Consider the following 15,217-nt stretch of genomic DNA (forward strand, 5'->3'; position numbering starts at 1 on the left):
CAGCACAAAAGGGGGGGAAGCAGGGGGGGCAGCAGTCAGTTGCACAGGCAGCACAACCTTTGGTGCAACTGACAGGTATATATATATAAAAAAAAAAAACTCTGCACCCCCAAAAAGTTGCTGATCAGCTCAGATGTAGTGATCAGCACAAAAGGGGGTGCAGCAGACACAAAATATAGCACTCTCTATCACTCTCTCTCACTATATCTGACTATCTCTGACTATCTCTCACAATCTGTGACTCTATGACACTGCAGCAGCAGGACACAGGAAGTCACAAGATCCAGGAAGCATTCAGCTGCTGGCAGCACGCTACCAGCGGTGATCAGGTAAGTATCAGGCAAGGTTCAGGTATGTATAGCAGGACAGAGTGGCCGGTGACCGCTCTGCACGCAATTCCAGACCGGAATGGCATCTGCAGCGCAGTCACCGTTAGTTTAAATGGCGCGCCTTGGCTGTGATTGGTCCGTCGGTCCGACGGACCAATCACAGCCTTGGGGGCAGGTGGGGTGAGGTGTCGTCGTCACCGATGACCCCCTCATGCCCCCTCACACCCGGCGGTGATTGACACCTGTGTTACCGAGCGTCTGATTCGCCGGTAACACAGGAAAACGCTGCGACTGGCTGTTCACATTGAACAGCCAATCACAGCGATCGCCGACGGGGGGGGCGACATCGCCGCCCCCCCTGGGCATGCAGGGACATGTCTGCTGTCAGGGACAGCAGACATCGTCCCTCTGTCACTGCGTCTCTAGACGCAGTGGCACTTTGAAGTCATGACGTATATATACGTCATGTGTCGGGAAGTACATCCCTGCCATGACGTATATATACGTCAAATGTCGGGAAGGGGTTAAGATAGTGTGATTAGGCAGCATGTTCGCCATACACACTACCGATCCATCATGATTGACATAAAAAAACTGGACGGGCACATTTACATGCACCCACCCAATGAGCAGTCAATCACCAGCGGCTCCTGTAGCAGCTGTACGGGCAGTCGGCAGATTGCCCATACACAGAACAATGCCCCTATATATTGTGCATCAGCTGTGTTGCGCAGCCAAGGAGGTACATCTAAAAGATGCCATTCACAGATATATTGATTGTACACACTGGGTGATGGTTCGTTATATCAGCCAGTGTGTACACATAGTTGCACAGGACTAAGCATCATTGTCCCCCATTGATACTTACACACACACACACACACACACACACACACACACACACACACACACACACACACACACACGAAAAAAAAAAAAACATTTTTGGGTTTTTATTTATCAGTCCTCTATAGGAATTTAGGTAGTGAAAAACGACAAAGATTAGATTCCATAAGTCAAAAAACAAACAAAAATGTTTTAATGGAGCATTTCTTTGGGCCAGTAAGAAACATTCATGGTTACTGCAATTGATCAGTGTGGCAGCTCATAAGGTACAAGCTTGTAGTGAGCTCCACATTCTGGACAGCGGTGCACATGGCCGTCATGGATCCAGAACCAAATGACCTGAGAATTGTCTTCTTCACCTGTATTAAGAGAAAACATATTGCTCTATCAGTCCACGTGATAATCATATCTAGATCATTTGGCATTTTGCAGCGTCTACAATGCAGATAATGCTCCTCTACCTGTGTGTATCAGTTGCTCTGGGTATCTAATGCTGTATTACATATCACGGCTTGGTGTATGGGGATAAAATGGTTTCTACCTAAATGGGAGGGCATCCTACATGTAGCAAATGTAGGAGACTGCACATTGTTCTGCTTGCCAGTAGCCTATTTATCTCAATTTATTGCCAGTAACTGAGTACTTACATATGCAACCCACAAGTCTTTGCTTGTTGACTGAAGGTACAATATGTGGATTATCCTTGGTTCCAGAATAGGACTTTGGCTTTAGAATGTTGTATGGATCCTTCAAAAAAGGTAAAGAAACAGCTTAAGGGCTTCAAATGTAGACATTAAAATTAACAGTTGTCCGTGACTAAACATATATCTGTGGTATACAGTATCTGAAGCAACAACTATATTTTCAGCATGAAATCTGGTACAATAAACCCTCACAGAACACAAATTGGTCTGAAATATCCAATTTCCTTTCCCCTGCAGAAAGCTTTGTATGCACGCGTATATGTATATATTCCATTTAATCTGAGATAGGAAAAATGCCTGCAGTGTGAAGCATAAAAAATGTGATTTAGACTTGGGTTATAGCCTAGCAATGTATGTCTATTATTTAGATTCTTAGCACTTGAACAGGATTCTCTTGCAATCCCATGTGGATAAGGAACTCCAGTTTTTACTTCAGTAAAAAGGAAAAGAACTACAGCTCAAGCAGTTGGGTGCTCAGTGTACCCCAACATATTCATTGACAACCTTTTCATGAAAAACAAAAAAACAAAAAAAACACAAAAAAAACGTTAAGTCGCATTTTCACATTAATCTACACTGCACCATGGGGATCTCCCAAAGCGGCCTTTAAAGGCCCCCATACACTATGAGACTTCTCTCCTTCTCTGAGTACACATGTTGCAGTGGAATCGGTACATCTGTCAGAATGAACTTAGGTCTACAGTCATTAGGTCGACCCCATTAGGTCGACTGGCTGGAAGGTCGACCTGATTTAAGGTCGACATGGGCCAAGGTCGACATGACTTAAAGTCGAATATGCATAAAGGTCGACATGAGGAAGGTCGACTGGTCATAAGGTCGACATGGGTTTTTCACTGTTTTTTTTATCCGAATGTTGACACAGTCGACATGTACACAGTTGGCAACGAGAATCAGACCCTCGCAATGCATCGGGCATGGTGGCTCGCCACAGCTTTAATAACCTCCTCCACGCCCTAGTGGATGGTAGGGCATGAAATACCGCCTGTCGGCACATGTCGGCTCAAAAAACAGTGAAAAACCCAGGTCGACCTTTCTCATGTCGACCTTTATGCAAATTCGACCTTAAGTCATGTCGACCTTGGCCCATGTCGACCTTAAGTCAGGTCGACCTTCCTGCCAGTCGACCTAGTCGGGTCGACCTAATGACTGTAGACCTAAGTTCATTCTAATAGATGACCGCTTCCCGTTGCAGTGCACATAATTTTCTGTCCAAAACAGTTTCCAATGCAAAAGCATACACGGAGAACAGCCCAACAGATGCTCAGCCAAACCTCTGCGTTGTCCATAAGGTGCATACCAATTTGGTAAAATGTACCTTCACCCGTTAAGGAACAGTACTCCCCCCTCTGCAAAAATAAGTATCCCATTTAACTTAAGTGATTCAACAGATTTTCTCCTGAAAATATATAGCAGAAAAAGTTTTCCATGTAAGAACTCACATCCACCATCAAGTGAAAAAAGAAGGGAATAGAAGTTTGCACCTTAGTTGGAAACACTTGCAAAACTTACAGTACAGAAAGGTGACTAAATAGAAACTGTTCAAAAGGGTAAAATAAGTTATTGAAAATGCAAGGAAAAGAACTACATTTTTTTTTTTTAAATAAAGCCTGCCAGGTACTTTTTAGTTCTTGCTTCTCCTGCAAAACCCACCTTTCAAGACACCAAAAAGATCCATCCATACCAGCGGAGGCTGCAGCACTGACCACACTATGTGCCAACTCTACTGTATGTGCCAACTGGTTCCCCCAGGGATCGGCAGTGCTGTGCAACAAGCACCATGTGACACCTGTGACTCAGCATAAGGGTTCACACACACCTCCTAAGTCTGCCCCAATTGGCTAGTTTCACAAGAATTTGGTGGCAGGCTTAGAAGTGCCTTATGCCAGTACCAGGTGGCACCAGTCTCGATGCATGGCAAGAAAAGTGAAACTTGCATCGACCTAGTGTATTTTGATAGTTTTGGAGTCGGCCTAGACATTGTCAACTTGCTATACCAGACCGAGTAATTGAGGCCACTTATGATTGGCTGGTTGTGTACTGAGCGCTCCCATCTGAGAACTTTAATCGTTGCACCAACGCTATTATATGGAGTCAACAATTTGCAATCACAGTTCCTGCAGCAAATAAGGTTTTTTTTTGCAATTGTACAGTTTTTTTTTAATTATTATTCTAATTAAAAGGTCACATTTTGTTTCAAAATTTCAACTAATCCATTACATAAGAATGTTAATGCTGTGGTTATGGTCTTTATTACAGATTGCTAGGGGTAAATTTACTAAAGCTTCTTTAAAAAAAAAAAAAAAACACACCACATTTTAGAAGAGTCTATCCTTTTCTAAGATGCAATTGAGAAATGACAAATATAATCTGATTGGTTGTTATGGGTAATGTCACTTCTTTACATTTTTAGAAGCTTTAGGAAATGTTCTGACATGTGATTGTGTGTGTTGCCTTGCAGATGCAGGGAGAGGGGCCCCAAAAGGAATCCATCCCTGCGATCTGCATCGCTGGATGCCTGTGCAGTTAGCGCTGATCCCCAGCGGACCTGTTCTGCCCGCCGGGATTGCGGTCAGTAGCCCATAGGCTACAGCCATCTCAGAATGGCAGTAGGCCCAGGACCCAATACGATGCTGCTAGATATTGATACATGGGGCAGCATCGCATCCCCTGTAGAAACCTATGGGTGATGCAGCATCAGAGATTCCTGCTGCGATCCATGCATGATGCATGTGGGTGGTACATAATAATTTCAGCTAACCCCGGAAAAACGTGCCTTTATGGGGAATTAGCGGCAAATAGTCAATGGGGGCCCCATAGTCCTTTGCTGTTTATTACAGCAGATTGGTTATCTTGCACAGTACGGAGATCAACATTGCGGTCACCAGCTTACAGAGATCTGGATAGTCAGAGTGATACGCCAAGGAACGGGATGGTAATTGTGCCAAAATCGAGCACAAACTGTATGTACTGGTTACATCCTTTATCATATTTATCAGTGTGGATGAACATTTCCAAACAAAAGCCAGGGATGAACTACATTCAGGAACTAATGTGTTACCTCTCCTTTCTTCAGAGCGTCTAGGATTTTTCTCTCTAGTCCAGTTGCCTGCTGCTCATCAGTGGGAATACCTAAACACAAGGACGGAGAGGTAAATGTATTTAAGTATAAAAGTTGTGCAACCAGTTTTGAAGATTTGCCATCATCTATCAGGCTGAATTACATATATTGTGAATACCAACATAGCGGCACTATGCCAACACGCACAGAGATCACAGAGCAGGTGCCAGTTAATCAGAAGCACTACTACAAATACAACACATCTTCTCATTTATTTGCAATACAAATAAAACTCCCAAGCAGACATTGCGGATCACACAGGTATGTATATATTCTGTGTGCGACTACAGCTGGGTCTGTCTAGAATGTGTGGTATACGCTATTTTCAGGGTGCAAAAAATAAATACACTAGCATGTAGGAGGCCAAGTCAAAAAGGACACAGCTGTAGCTATACTTTGTCAGTACCAGTGATGGAGTGGATCAGTAAGAGCCTGCTGGGCCATCTCTGCTCTCCCCCCTCTTACTACAAGGAAACTCCTCACACAAGGGGCCTGATTCTGGTTCACTTGCAAAAACAAAATTCTCTCTCTAATGAACAAAACCAGATGCACTGCAGGTGGGGCAGATGCGACATGTGCAGAGAGTTAGATTTGGGTGTCATTTTGTTTCTGTGCAGAATACATACTGAAGATCTGCGAAGCGTACACCGGCCTAACTAGCTGTGCGGTCGCTCTTCATGCGCTATTGTATTGGTGTCTGATTAGTCCTTTTAAAAGACTCTAATGTGAAATAACTTGTGTCAGGTCAGCCAGGATACGTAATTCCGCTCCACGGGAGGATCTCTATCTGCTAGAATAGGCAATGTGCAGTGTGTCCTAGTGTATGAACACGTGGTGAGCTGCAGCAACGGGCTGTCCAGCTTTCTGAGACTATCACTCATACTACCTGAATATTATTAGAACAGAAGCAGCATATGACCCTGCAACCTCATATTATAGGGATTGTAATGATTAACAATTACAGAAAGCATTATAACTAATTTAGTCAATCCTACCTATAAGGATCGCAGTTCGATAAAGCCTAGATTAAATATGCCAGATTGATAATAAAATTGTAAAGTGTGTGTGACAGACAAGATATTGCAATTGTGCGAGTGTTTTAAGACGATTGCAAAATAGTTCAGGATTCCATCAGTTCATAAATAAAACTCAAGTGCATTCAAGCTCTGTAAGGCAGTTGCAACAGTGTATAAAACACCAAAAAATGACACACACGTGTGGAGAAAGGCTTCATATTGTCGTCATCTTTAAAATAAACTTATCTTTGGGCCACAGCAATCCAGCATTCAACCGTAAAGTCACACTTGTAAATCTGATAAAACGGACACTGTGAGACCCTCGTTTATGTTTGGATTCCAAGTACTGACCGGATTGATACGTCTGTAGGATCCACCCATGCAGAGACTCAGATCAGACCCTTGATACTAAATGTTAATTGATGTGCATACTTTGTCTCCAACATATAGAATTTTGAGGCAATCCAGCCCATATTTATAAAGGGATAGACACATCGCAGCTGACACTGCTCTCATGAGAATGTTGAAATAAAATTAGTTAGTGCATAAAGACGCTGCACGTGCATTTTTAATATTGCATTTATTCACTTTGTCTTTGTTCTATGTTGTATTTCACAGTTATTAATATAAACCTAATAAAAGGTATATTTTAAAGGGTCATTTTTTCTCTGGGTGCACCACAATATGACAAACTATACCCTGTCCTCAAACCAGGGTACATACTGGCTGCTTTATTTTTACACTGCAATATAGATATCAGTTTGTAGTACAAACACCATGCAAATCTAACTTTGCACATGTTACATCTGCCCCACCTGCAGTGCACATGGTTTTGTCCATTGGAGAATTTGCTTTTGCAAGTGAACCAGAATCAGGCCCAAGGTGTAATTCAATTGCTTCTCCCCATAAACACCACTAGATGGCATCCACCTGAGCAATTCAACTCTTGCTCTGATTGGATGTGCCGCGCTGTAGGGAGACCCATTTCAGCCTGCAGCCATAAACCTCCCAGTGTTGGTGACCTGCTTAAAATCATGGCTGGATCCAAGGAGGGGGTGAGGGGCAGTCATCCCAGGGCCACCACTCTCCCCCTAAATCACGCATGCCTCTGGTGAATTTGGAGCTGTGCATGATATAGCCGTGTCTCCGATTTCCTCACAGCACAGCCCGCTGAAGTCACTGTCAGCCTCTTGTGGGATATCGCAGTCCCTGCGGTGGCGCTTGGGATTTCTGTGATGTTAAGGAGCCGAGAGTGCGGTGGTGCTATTCCACTCGCAGCACCTCCCTAAGCGATGCCGGCAGTATGTGACTGGCTTGCAGCAGGTTTTGAGCTATGCGGCATTGGACATATCAGTCATTGTGAATTATGCAGAAACAGCACCATATACTATTTTCCTTTAGGTAACTAACTTTATAACTACTAATATTTTCTGAGCTACCTCAGTCTTATGTCTGTCCATTTTTATGTATATGTCCTTTAACATTAACAAATCTATCAAGAGTAATTTTCTTCCCATGTTCATCCATTACTTATGTTTGTATTTTCATAAGGCCCCATACACTACAACAATGTTGCACAATTTCATTTGATTTCGATCATTTGAAAATGGCATATTGGATGTTTTTTTTTCCGCCATCCAATTCCGTGATTACCGATCCGACAGTGCTGCTTTTTTGGAATCACATGGAAAATGAAGTGTTTCGTGTGCATGCAATATATTGCACGAAGTTTGACTGGCATTTCTAGCGGGATACGGTCATTGGGTCACCAGCATGATGGTCGGTAGTCGACATGACTTAAGGTCAACAGGGTCATTAGGTTGACAGTCAAAAGGTCGACATGGTCAAACATGTGAACTTTCACTGTCTACCTTACCCAAGTCGACCCAATGACCCTGTTCACCTTCCTGCATATCGACTTAATGATTCATACCCTTTCTAGCCCACCAGATACATCTATGGCACAATTATGTACCAGTAGATATATTGCATGCGATCGATCAATCACATACAAAATCATATGGACTTACACCCAGGAAGGTCCAAGGGGAGTAAAGGGAAAGCAAATCAGACTTCAGAGTCAGACATATTATATGTTGGAAAGGTGGGCTCTGCACCCATCTCCTTTAAGTGGTGGCAGCAGCAGACCAATAGCTGCGTCCCCTTGCGGTCCAAGTCTGTGTAGGAGGTCCCCAGCATCCCTGTGCCAGAAAGGTGACAGCATTAGTGTGCTGAGGAGGAGAAGCCAGTGGTTAGTGAGGTAGGATGCCTCTCTGGATAATACCTGGACACTTCGGTCCCACGCAACAAACTGGTCTTTATCCAAACCACTAGTGACGGGTGACTATACTGCACCTAGTAATGAGACAACTTGAAGCGCCATTTTTAATATAAATAATAAATTGATTTACATATATTTTTATTATTTTTTCATTTTGTGTATTATTTTTATGTAATTGTGTTTATTAAAATTGAATATTTTACCCACTTCAAGAGAAGCGCAGAAAAACCTCTCCTCTATTTTATGTACTTTTGGGAGACTGACACTCCTTTAAGTGAAGCACCACATTTAATAAGCGCCCCTTAAAGATAACTCGTTATCTTTTACTCCTACCCGTCTATTGTATACTACATTGCATACCTGCAGTTAACCATCGACTACCTGTTAACTCTACATATTACCAAATAAACCTACATTCCTAGTTAAGCCTCTAAAACAGTTTACCACCACAACCACCGCTATATACTCTGCCAAAATGTTATGGGCCCAGACCCTGCATACTTGAAGATTAACCCCTAAAAGTTGAGTTATAGCATGGAATATAAAAAAGGACACAGACGAGTCTTAAAGTTACATTTTATAGAAGAGTTAATGGGATGTATAGCACAGGGCACAATATGAGCTTTGCAAAGCTAAAAGGCTCAGAACTACACCACGTGGAAGTTCGCCATGGAAATGCAGCGCAAGAGGTAAAAGCTATGGAAGATCACGGTACAGCCAAGAGAAAGTCCAAACCCAGACAAGGTAGACAGAGCCATTAGAATGATAGGAATCGGTTTAGCTGTGGAGCAGCATGTCTTAGTGTGAAAGTCCACCAAGGTGCGTATGAAGATAAAGGTCTGATGAGAAGAAATTTGAGAGAATGCTGTTTGGAATGAAGCGGAGTACCTGCAAGGATATGAACGACTACATCGACAAGATCTTGTCAATAGCTCAGCAGTTGGCATCTGTGGGAGCAAAGGTGGACGAGGAAGAAGTAGCGATAGTGATGCTGCAAAATCTAACTTCTTAGTAGTTGCCTTAGAGTCAAACAACACCAAGCTAACAACTGATATTGTAAGAGCCAAGCTTTTGCAGTTCATGGAATGTATTCCCATTGAGACCATAGCTGAGGGTTCTGTAAGGACCTTGTTCCTGATCCCTCTAACTCAGGCATGTCCAAACTATGGCTCTCCAGCTGTTCTGAAACTACAAGTCCCATCATGCCTTGCCACAGTTATGCTATTAGGGTATGCTAAAACTATGGCAAGGCATGCTGGGATGTGTAGTTTTATAACAGCTGGAGGGCCCTATTTTGGACATGCCTGAGTTAGAGGGATCAGGAACAAGGTCCTTACTGCATCACAAGCCAAGTCAATCACAGGTCAGTACGTTTAAGAACTGGAGGAGAAACAGTTGTTACAGATATCCAAGATGTGTTGTTTGTGCCAGATTTGGGAAGTAACCTCATAGTCATCAGCGTATTGGAAGAAAAAGGTTACGGAGTCCAATTTGCAAAGGGCAGGTGTATGGTGCATAATAAAATAGGGACTTTGATTGCGTCAGTGACCCAACGGTATGTCGGTATCCGGACTGGTCGCAGACTGTCATATGACAAATGTCAAAATTTTCAGCCAACAGGTAGTATTTCATGCCCTACCATCCACTAGGGTGTGGAGGGAGAATATAATAGTGCCTGAAGCATGGCGAGCGCAGCGAGTCATGCGCGATGAAGCGGTACACTTCGACAGTGTCCATGTCGACAGACACCCTAAAAACATTAAACACTCATCGACCATATGACTGTCTATGATGAGTGTCTACGATTTATACCATAACCCTGTATGTCCTGATGGGAATGTTCAGCAATGACTGCCTCTGCTGACAGCAAATCAATGGAGCTGTGGCACAAATGCTTAGGTCATCTGGGATATGACAACGTTTAAAAACTGATGGATGGAATGGTAACAGGAATCACTGGGGCAGATGTATTAAGCCTTAAGAAGCGATAAATGCAGGGGTGATCAAGAGATAAACGTCCAGCCAATCAGCTCCTTACTGACTTTTTTCAAAGTCAGCCTGTAACATGGCAGCTAGGATGGGATTGGCTGGTATTTTATCTCTTTATCATGTTACATGTATTATATGTGTGATGACATAACTAATCAGTTCAGGCTTTCCCCTAGCGCAGTGGTTCCCAAACTGTGTGCCGTGGCTCCCTGGGGTGCCTCAGGACACTTGCAGGGGTGCCCTGGGTTGGTGGTCCAGGACCAATTCAAATTATCAATGGGTAATTATTTATGAGCAAAACCAGTGCTGGAGGCTGCCAATCATAAAATGTGTACAAACAGAAGCAAATCCTGCCTTTAACCACATAACTGACCCTAAGAATCAAATATAAACCCAATCTCATATTTTTTTTTTTGGCCTAGGGGTGACGCGAAAAAATTCTGATACTCTAGGGTGCCGTGATTCAGAAAAGATTGGGAACCCCTGCACTAGCGCATTAATCTATCCCTATCTGTATTTTCAAATCTCTCTATCACCCTTGCATTTATCTCTTGTTAAAGCTTAATACATCTGCCCCACCGTGAGCAATGCTGAAAGATCTGTGTGTGAGCTGCATAAAAGGGACGTAACCCCACAACCCATTTCCTAAGTCATTCTGTAGAGCAGAGACACTGCTAGCTCTAGTGCACAACGACGTGTGTGGTCCAATAAAAGTGGAATAGATTAGTGCACAGGTCCTCAAACTCGGTCCTCAGGACCCCACACAGTGCATGTTTTACAGGTCTCCTCACAGAATCACATGTGAAATAATTAGCTCCACATGTGGATCTTTTAAAATGTGTCTGTAATGAGTGCACCTGTCGGGTGACTTGAAAAATGTGAACTGTATGGGGTCCTGAGGAATGAGTTTGAGAACCCCTGGATTAGTAGCTACAGATACTTTATGACTCATCGATTACGCCACAAGAATGACATGTGTACTTCATTAAAGAAAAGAGTTAAGTAGTCGTAAAAATTGTGGAGTACAGTATAACGCCTTAGTAGAGACACAGGTCAGATGATAAAGATCCTGAGATCTGACAACGGTGGAGAGTACAAGTGTTAGCCGAATACCTTTAAAATTATGGCAAAAAGCATTAGCTAACAATTGCTTACACACCGGAACAAAATGGAGTGATTGCGGGGGCAAGCCGCTCAATTCTTGAATGAGCACGGACAATGTTAAGAGACACTGGCCTGGAGAAAAGATTTTGGGCAGAAGCAATATCTACTGCAGTTTACCTGAAGAATCGTGCACCTACAGTAGCTGTTAAAGTAAAAACGCCACTGGAGGCCTGGTCCGGAAAAAAGCCAATTGTCAGTCATCTTTGTGTCTTCAGAAGTAACGTTTTTGCACATATACCGAAAGAAAAGAAAACTAGCTCCAAATCCCATACAATACATAATGCTCGGCTACTGCGAAGAAAGTATAGACTTTGGGATACAAAAAAAAAAAAAAAAGTCTTCTAAAATCCAGAGATTTGGTTTTAAGTCAGCAATAGATACAGAGCTGTTAGCACTGGATTAAAAAAAAAAAAAAAAAGAAAGGAGTACACAGACTATAATAGATAGGCCATTGGTCGCCAACCAGTCGCTCGCGGCATTGATTTGGGTGGCTTGACCACTCTGACCGCTGCCACCAAGAGGCAAGTGGGACAGTGGAGCACAGCACCGCAGGCTTCCCCCACCCCTCCGGCAGCTCTCTGCCAGTTCAAATGCTCCTGAACTAATCAGAGCTTGCATACCAACAGCCACAGTGATTGGCTGCCGATCCACGAGCTCCGATGGCCCAGCGCCAAATTTGAAATGGCCAAGAGAACCTGATGCTGCACTGCCTCCTGATCCTCTCTAACAGAGCGGCTGTTGCTATGAACGGATTCAGTATTAAATACCAGCGGTCGGGATCCCGGCGTTCAGAATCCCGATCGTCGAAATCCCGACAAGGGGGGGACGTGGATCGCCCCCCCTTGCGGGCTCGCTGTGCTCGCCACGCTAATTTATTCTCCCTCCAGGGGTGTCGTGGACACCCACGGAGGGAGAAAGTGTCGGGATTTCGGCGATCGGGATTCTGAACGCCGGGATTTACACTGCATCCCCTATAAACTAGCACCCAGACTCCACAGTGCTGTGCAGGCACCGCCTAACTGACTGATTGCAGGATGCTCCTGCTGGAAAGGTGCGCGGCTGTGATGTTACTACCTGTCCCACCCATTATTCTACCCACCCCCTGCCTCCCATCTCCTCCTGCCTCTTCCCAATCCAACTACCCATCTCATCCTGCCTTACTCACTCGAGTCACCCCTAGCAGCGAGTAATTAGAAACCTTACTGTGAAGCCTAACATTTAATGGACATTCTGGTGTGGTGTCATGGGCATGACAGTGTGTGGCACAAGGTGTCATGGGCATGACAGTGTGTGGCACAAGGTGTCATGGGCATTTTTTGGTACTTATATGTTAGTTGGGCGCCCACTAAGCTATTTGCTTAGTTTTAAGCATCCGCTCGCCACGCTTCGGGCTTGGTGGCTTGCTGCACTCACCACACTATATAAAATCAACTCCACGCAGACATGGATAGTGGGGGTATGAGCGTACTAACTATAGTGTGCGCCCATCTAACATGCAAGTACCCTTTTTTTTTTGTTTAATTTTAGTTGCTCTTCAGGCGGTTTATTTTGTCCCAAGTAGCTCACGCCCCAAAAAAGGGATTGGAGACCACAGAGATAGGCCAATCTATCATAAAACAATTAAACACAAGTGATCTTCTGCAAGAGGTTAAATTCAGATGGGACAATTGCCCATTACAAAGACCACCTTGTTGCCAAGGGATATACCAAAGAGTCAGAAATAGAGTGAGAGGGAGTCCCACGCTGTGTGCCAGAGAGGCGACAGTGCTAGTGTGCTGAGAAGCCAGCACTTAGAGAGGTAGGATACCGCTATAACCCCACAGAATGTCCCGAGTGCCCAGCAGTTGTCACTGCCAGAGGGAGAGGTCAATCACCACCGGGAGATCACTGCATATAGCACCACAGTGCTAGCCTCGCTGTCAGCCCTCACAGACTTAAGCTACAAGTCTGCACCTCTGTGCAGGCTTCTACTGCATGAGAGGCCTCCATCCAGCATTCTATCCTGTGCTACAGGATAAGTACCTGAACCCATACACCTGCCTGTTGTATATCTATTACATTGCATACCAGCAGTTAACCCTTGACTACCTGTTAACTTTGCATATTACCAAATAAACCATTTCTAGTTAAGCCTCTAACTGTTTAACACCACAAGCACCGCTATATACAGTACTTATCAACATTGTCGTGTATGGGGCCCTTCAGAACTAAAGCACCAAAGAGCTTTAGTGTGGAACGAGCTTTTGAGGAAAGTGCATTCCAAGAATATATGTATAAGTAATGGAATAGATATGGATAAGTTATATATATTTTTTTATAATAACCAGTGTCACTTATTGATAGGTCCTGCTTAAAATGACCTATTTTAGGTGCACAAACAGTACTTTTCTGGTCACACTAAGCACTTTCAGTGAATTTAAACACGTAAATCCCAGCTTGTTTTGCACTTAATTGTGCAAAACAAGCTGGGATTTACGTGTTTAAGAACAATTGAATACCCCGCTTCCCAATCTGTGACTGATGATGGGAGATAATTCACTATAAACATTTAAATTGCCCCTTATTAGGAATGCAAGCCACTTCACAGGACACCATTATAGAATATTACATTAATTAGACCTAGGGAACATTAATGCAGCAATTACAAGGCAATCTCATTAGATCAGGATGCAAACAGCACCACCATGTCACAGGCCATGCTGTCAGCTATACACAGCACAGATGAGAGGCAATGACTAGCACTACTGCAGAAAGGCTCCAAAAAGAAGCAAGTATTCAAAATTGTATGAAGCTTAGCCAGACACTAGAAAGCACAGGTGCCAGTATACCCCACACAGTAACCCTGAAACAGTGCTGGGCACAAGGTCACAAGGACACACGAGAGCTGGGTGTCACCTGCTGGCTGTCCCGGGGACAGGCGTGTGCAGTGCGACGTGACCAAGGGGGGTGCCGCTGCTATAGTCACCTCACCGTACAGGCAGATGTCCAATTGCCCAAAGCCTGCTCGCACCCGGCATGACCTCCCACTGTCCACCAGCCACACATGCACCAGGAAGAGCAACGCACAGTGACCTACAGGAGTACGTGACCAGGCAGAGAGCAGGGGAGGGAGCTGTTCTCATACCCACCGCCGGAGCTCATGGCTCTGCTAATGTACATGGCCCGGGGCACGGCTGCTCGGGCCCGGGGTACAGCGCGAAGGACCAGCTGGCAGAGTCTCCAAGAAGCCATTTCTCTCCCGTGCACACACCGCTACAATCCGCAAGGTGTCCGGAGGGCTGCTGGGCTGCTGTACTGTCAGCTGCTATATATAGCTACAGACCGAACCAAGCGACAGCTAGAGGGGTGTCTGGCTAATGTACAACCATCTAGGAAATGCTCAGCAGCCTTCTTATAGTTCTGTAATAGCATGTGCCACATAAGGGTTATGCAGAGGAGAACGCTTGTGCTGATCAATAAGCAATACTAGTTCACAATTATGTAGCTGTCAGTAACTAAAATGAATAATTCAATTTGTAAAAATGGTTTACAGTTAATTTAGCATATTGCTGACATAATTGCTAACTACAGTTCCTTGACATTTCAGAAAAAAAAGTGAAAAACCCATGTTGACCTTTTGACTGTAGACTTAGCCATTGTCGACGAATGCTTGTGTCGGCCTTCCAACCATATCAACCTATTTCTTGTGTTGATCTAAGCCATGTCGACCTTCAGTGGTCGACCCAATGCAAACCCATGTTGACATTTTG

General features: G+C 44.2%; 1 protein-coding gene across 1 annotated transcript; it reads right to left on the reverse strand.

The window, feature by feature from the left end:
- Positions 1–1,341: 1,341 nt before the first annotated feature.
- Positions 1,342–14,770, reverse strand: LOC146009019 (cytochrome c oxidase subunit 5B, mitochondrial-like). The gene is made up of 4 exons (XM_083148989.1): positions 14,597–14,770; positions 4,959–5,029; positions 1,823–1,922; positions 1,342–1,534 (listed from the first exon to the last, which is right to left on the reverse strand). The coding sequence occupies exons 1-4, from the start codon at positions 14,697–14,699 to the stop codon at positions 1,422–1,424; spliced, it is 387 nt and encodes a 128-aa protein (XP_083005115.1). The 5' UTR covers positions 14,700–14,770; the 3' UTR covers positions 1,342–1,421.
- Between the last annotated feature and the right edge of the window lie 447 nt (positions 14,771–15,217).

The sequence above is a fragment of the Crinia signifera genome, chromosome 6 (genome assembly GCF_055691185.1).
Source record: "Crinia signifera chromosome 6, ASM5569118v1, whole genome shotgun sequence".
NCBI classification, from domain to species: Eukaryota; Metazoa; Chordata; class Amphibia; order Anura; family Myobatrachidae; genus Crinia; species Crinia signifera.

What these genes read in the sequence shown, in the direction of transcription:
- LOC146009019 (XM_083148989.1), bottom strand. Translation starts at nt 14,699, where the DNA reads ATGGCTTCTTGGAGACTCTGCCAGCTGGTCCTTCGCGCTGTACCCCGG. An exon ending in ACGCTCTGAAGAAAGGAGAG is followed by an intron (nt 1,923 to 4,958) that starts GTAACACATTAG and finishes CCTTTTTTGAAG; the next exon opens with GATCCATACAACATTCTAAA. An exon ending in AAGACTTGTGGGTTGCATAT is followed by an intron (nt 1,535 to 1,822) that starts GTAAGTACTCAG and finishes CTCTTAATACAG; the next exon opens with GTGAAGAAGACAATTCTCAG.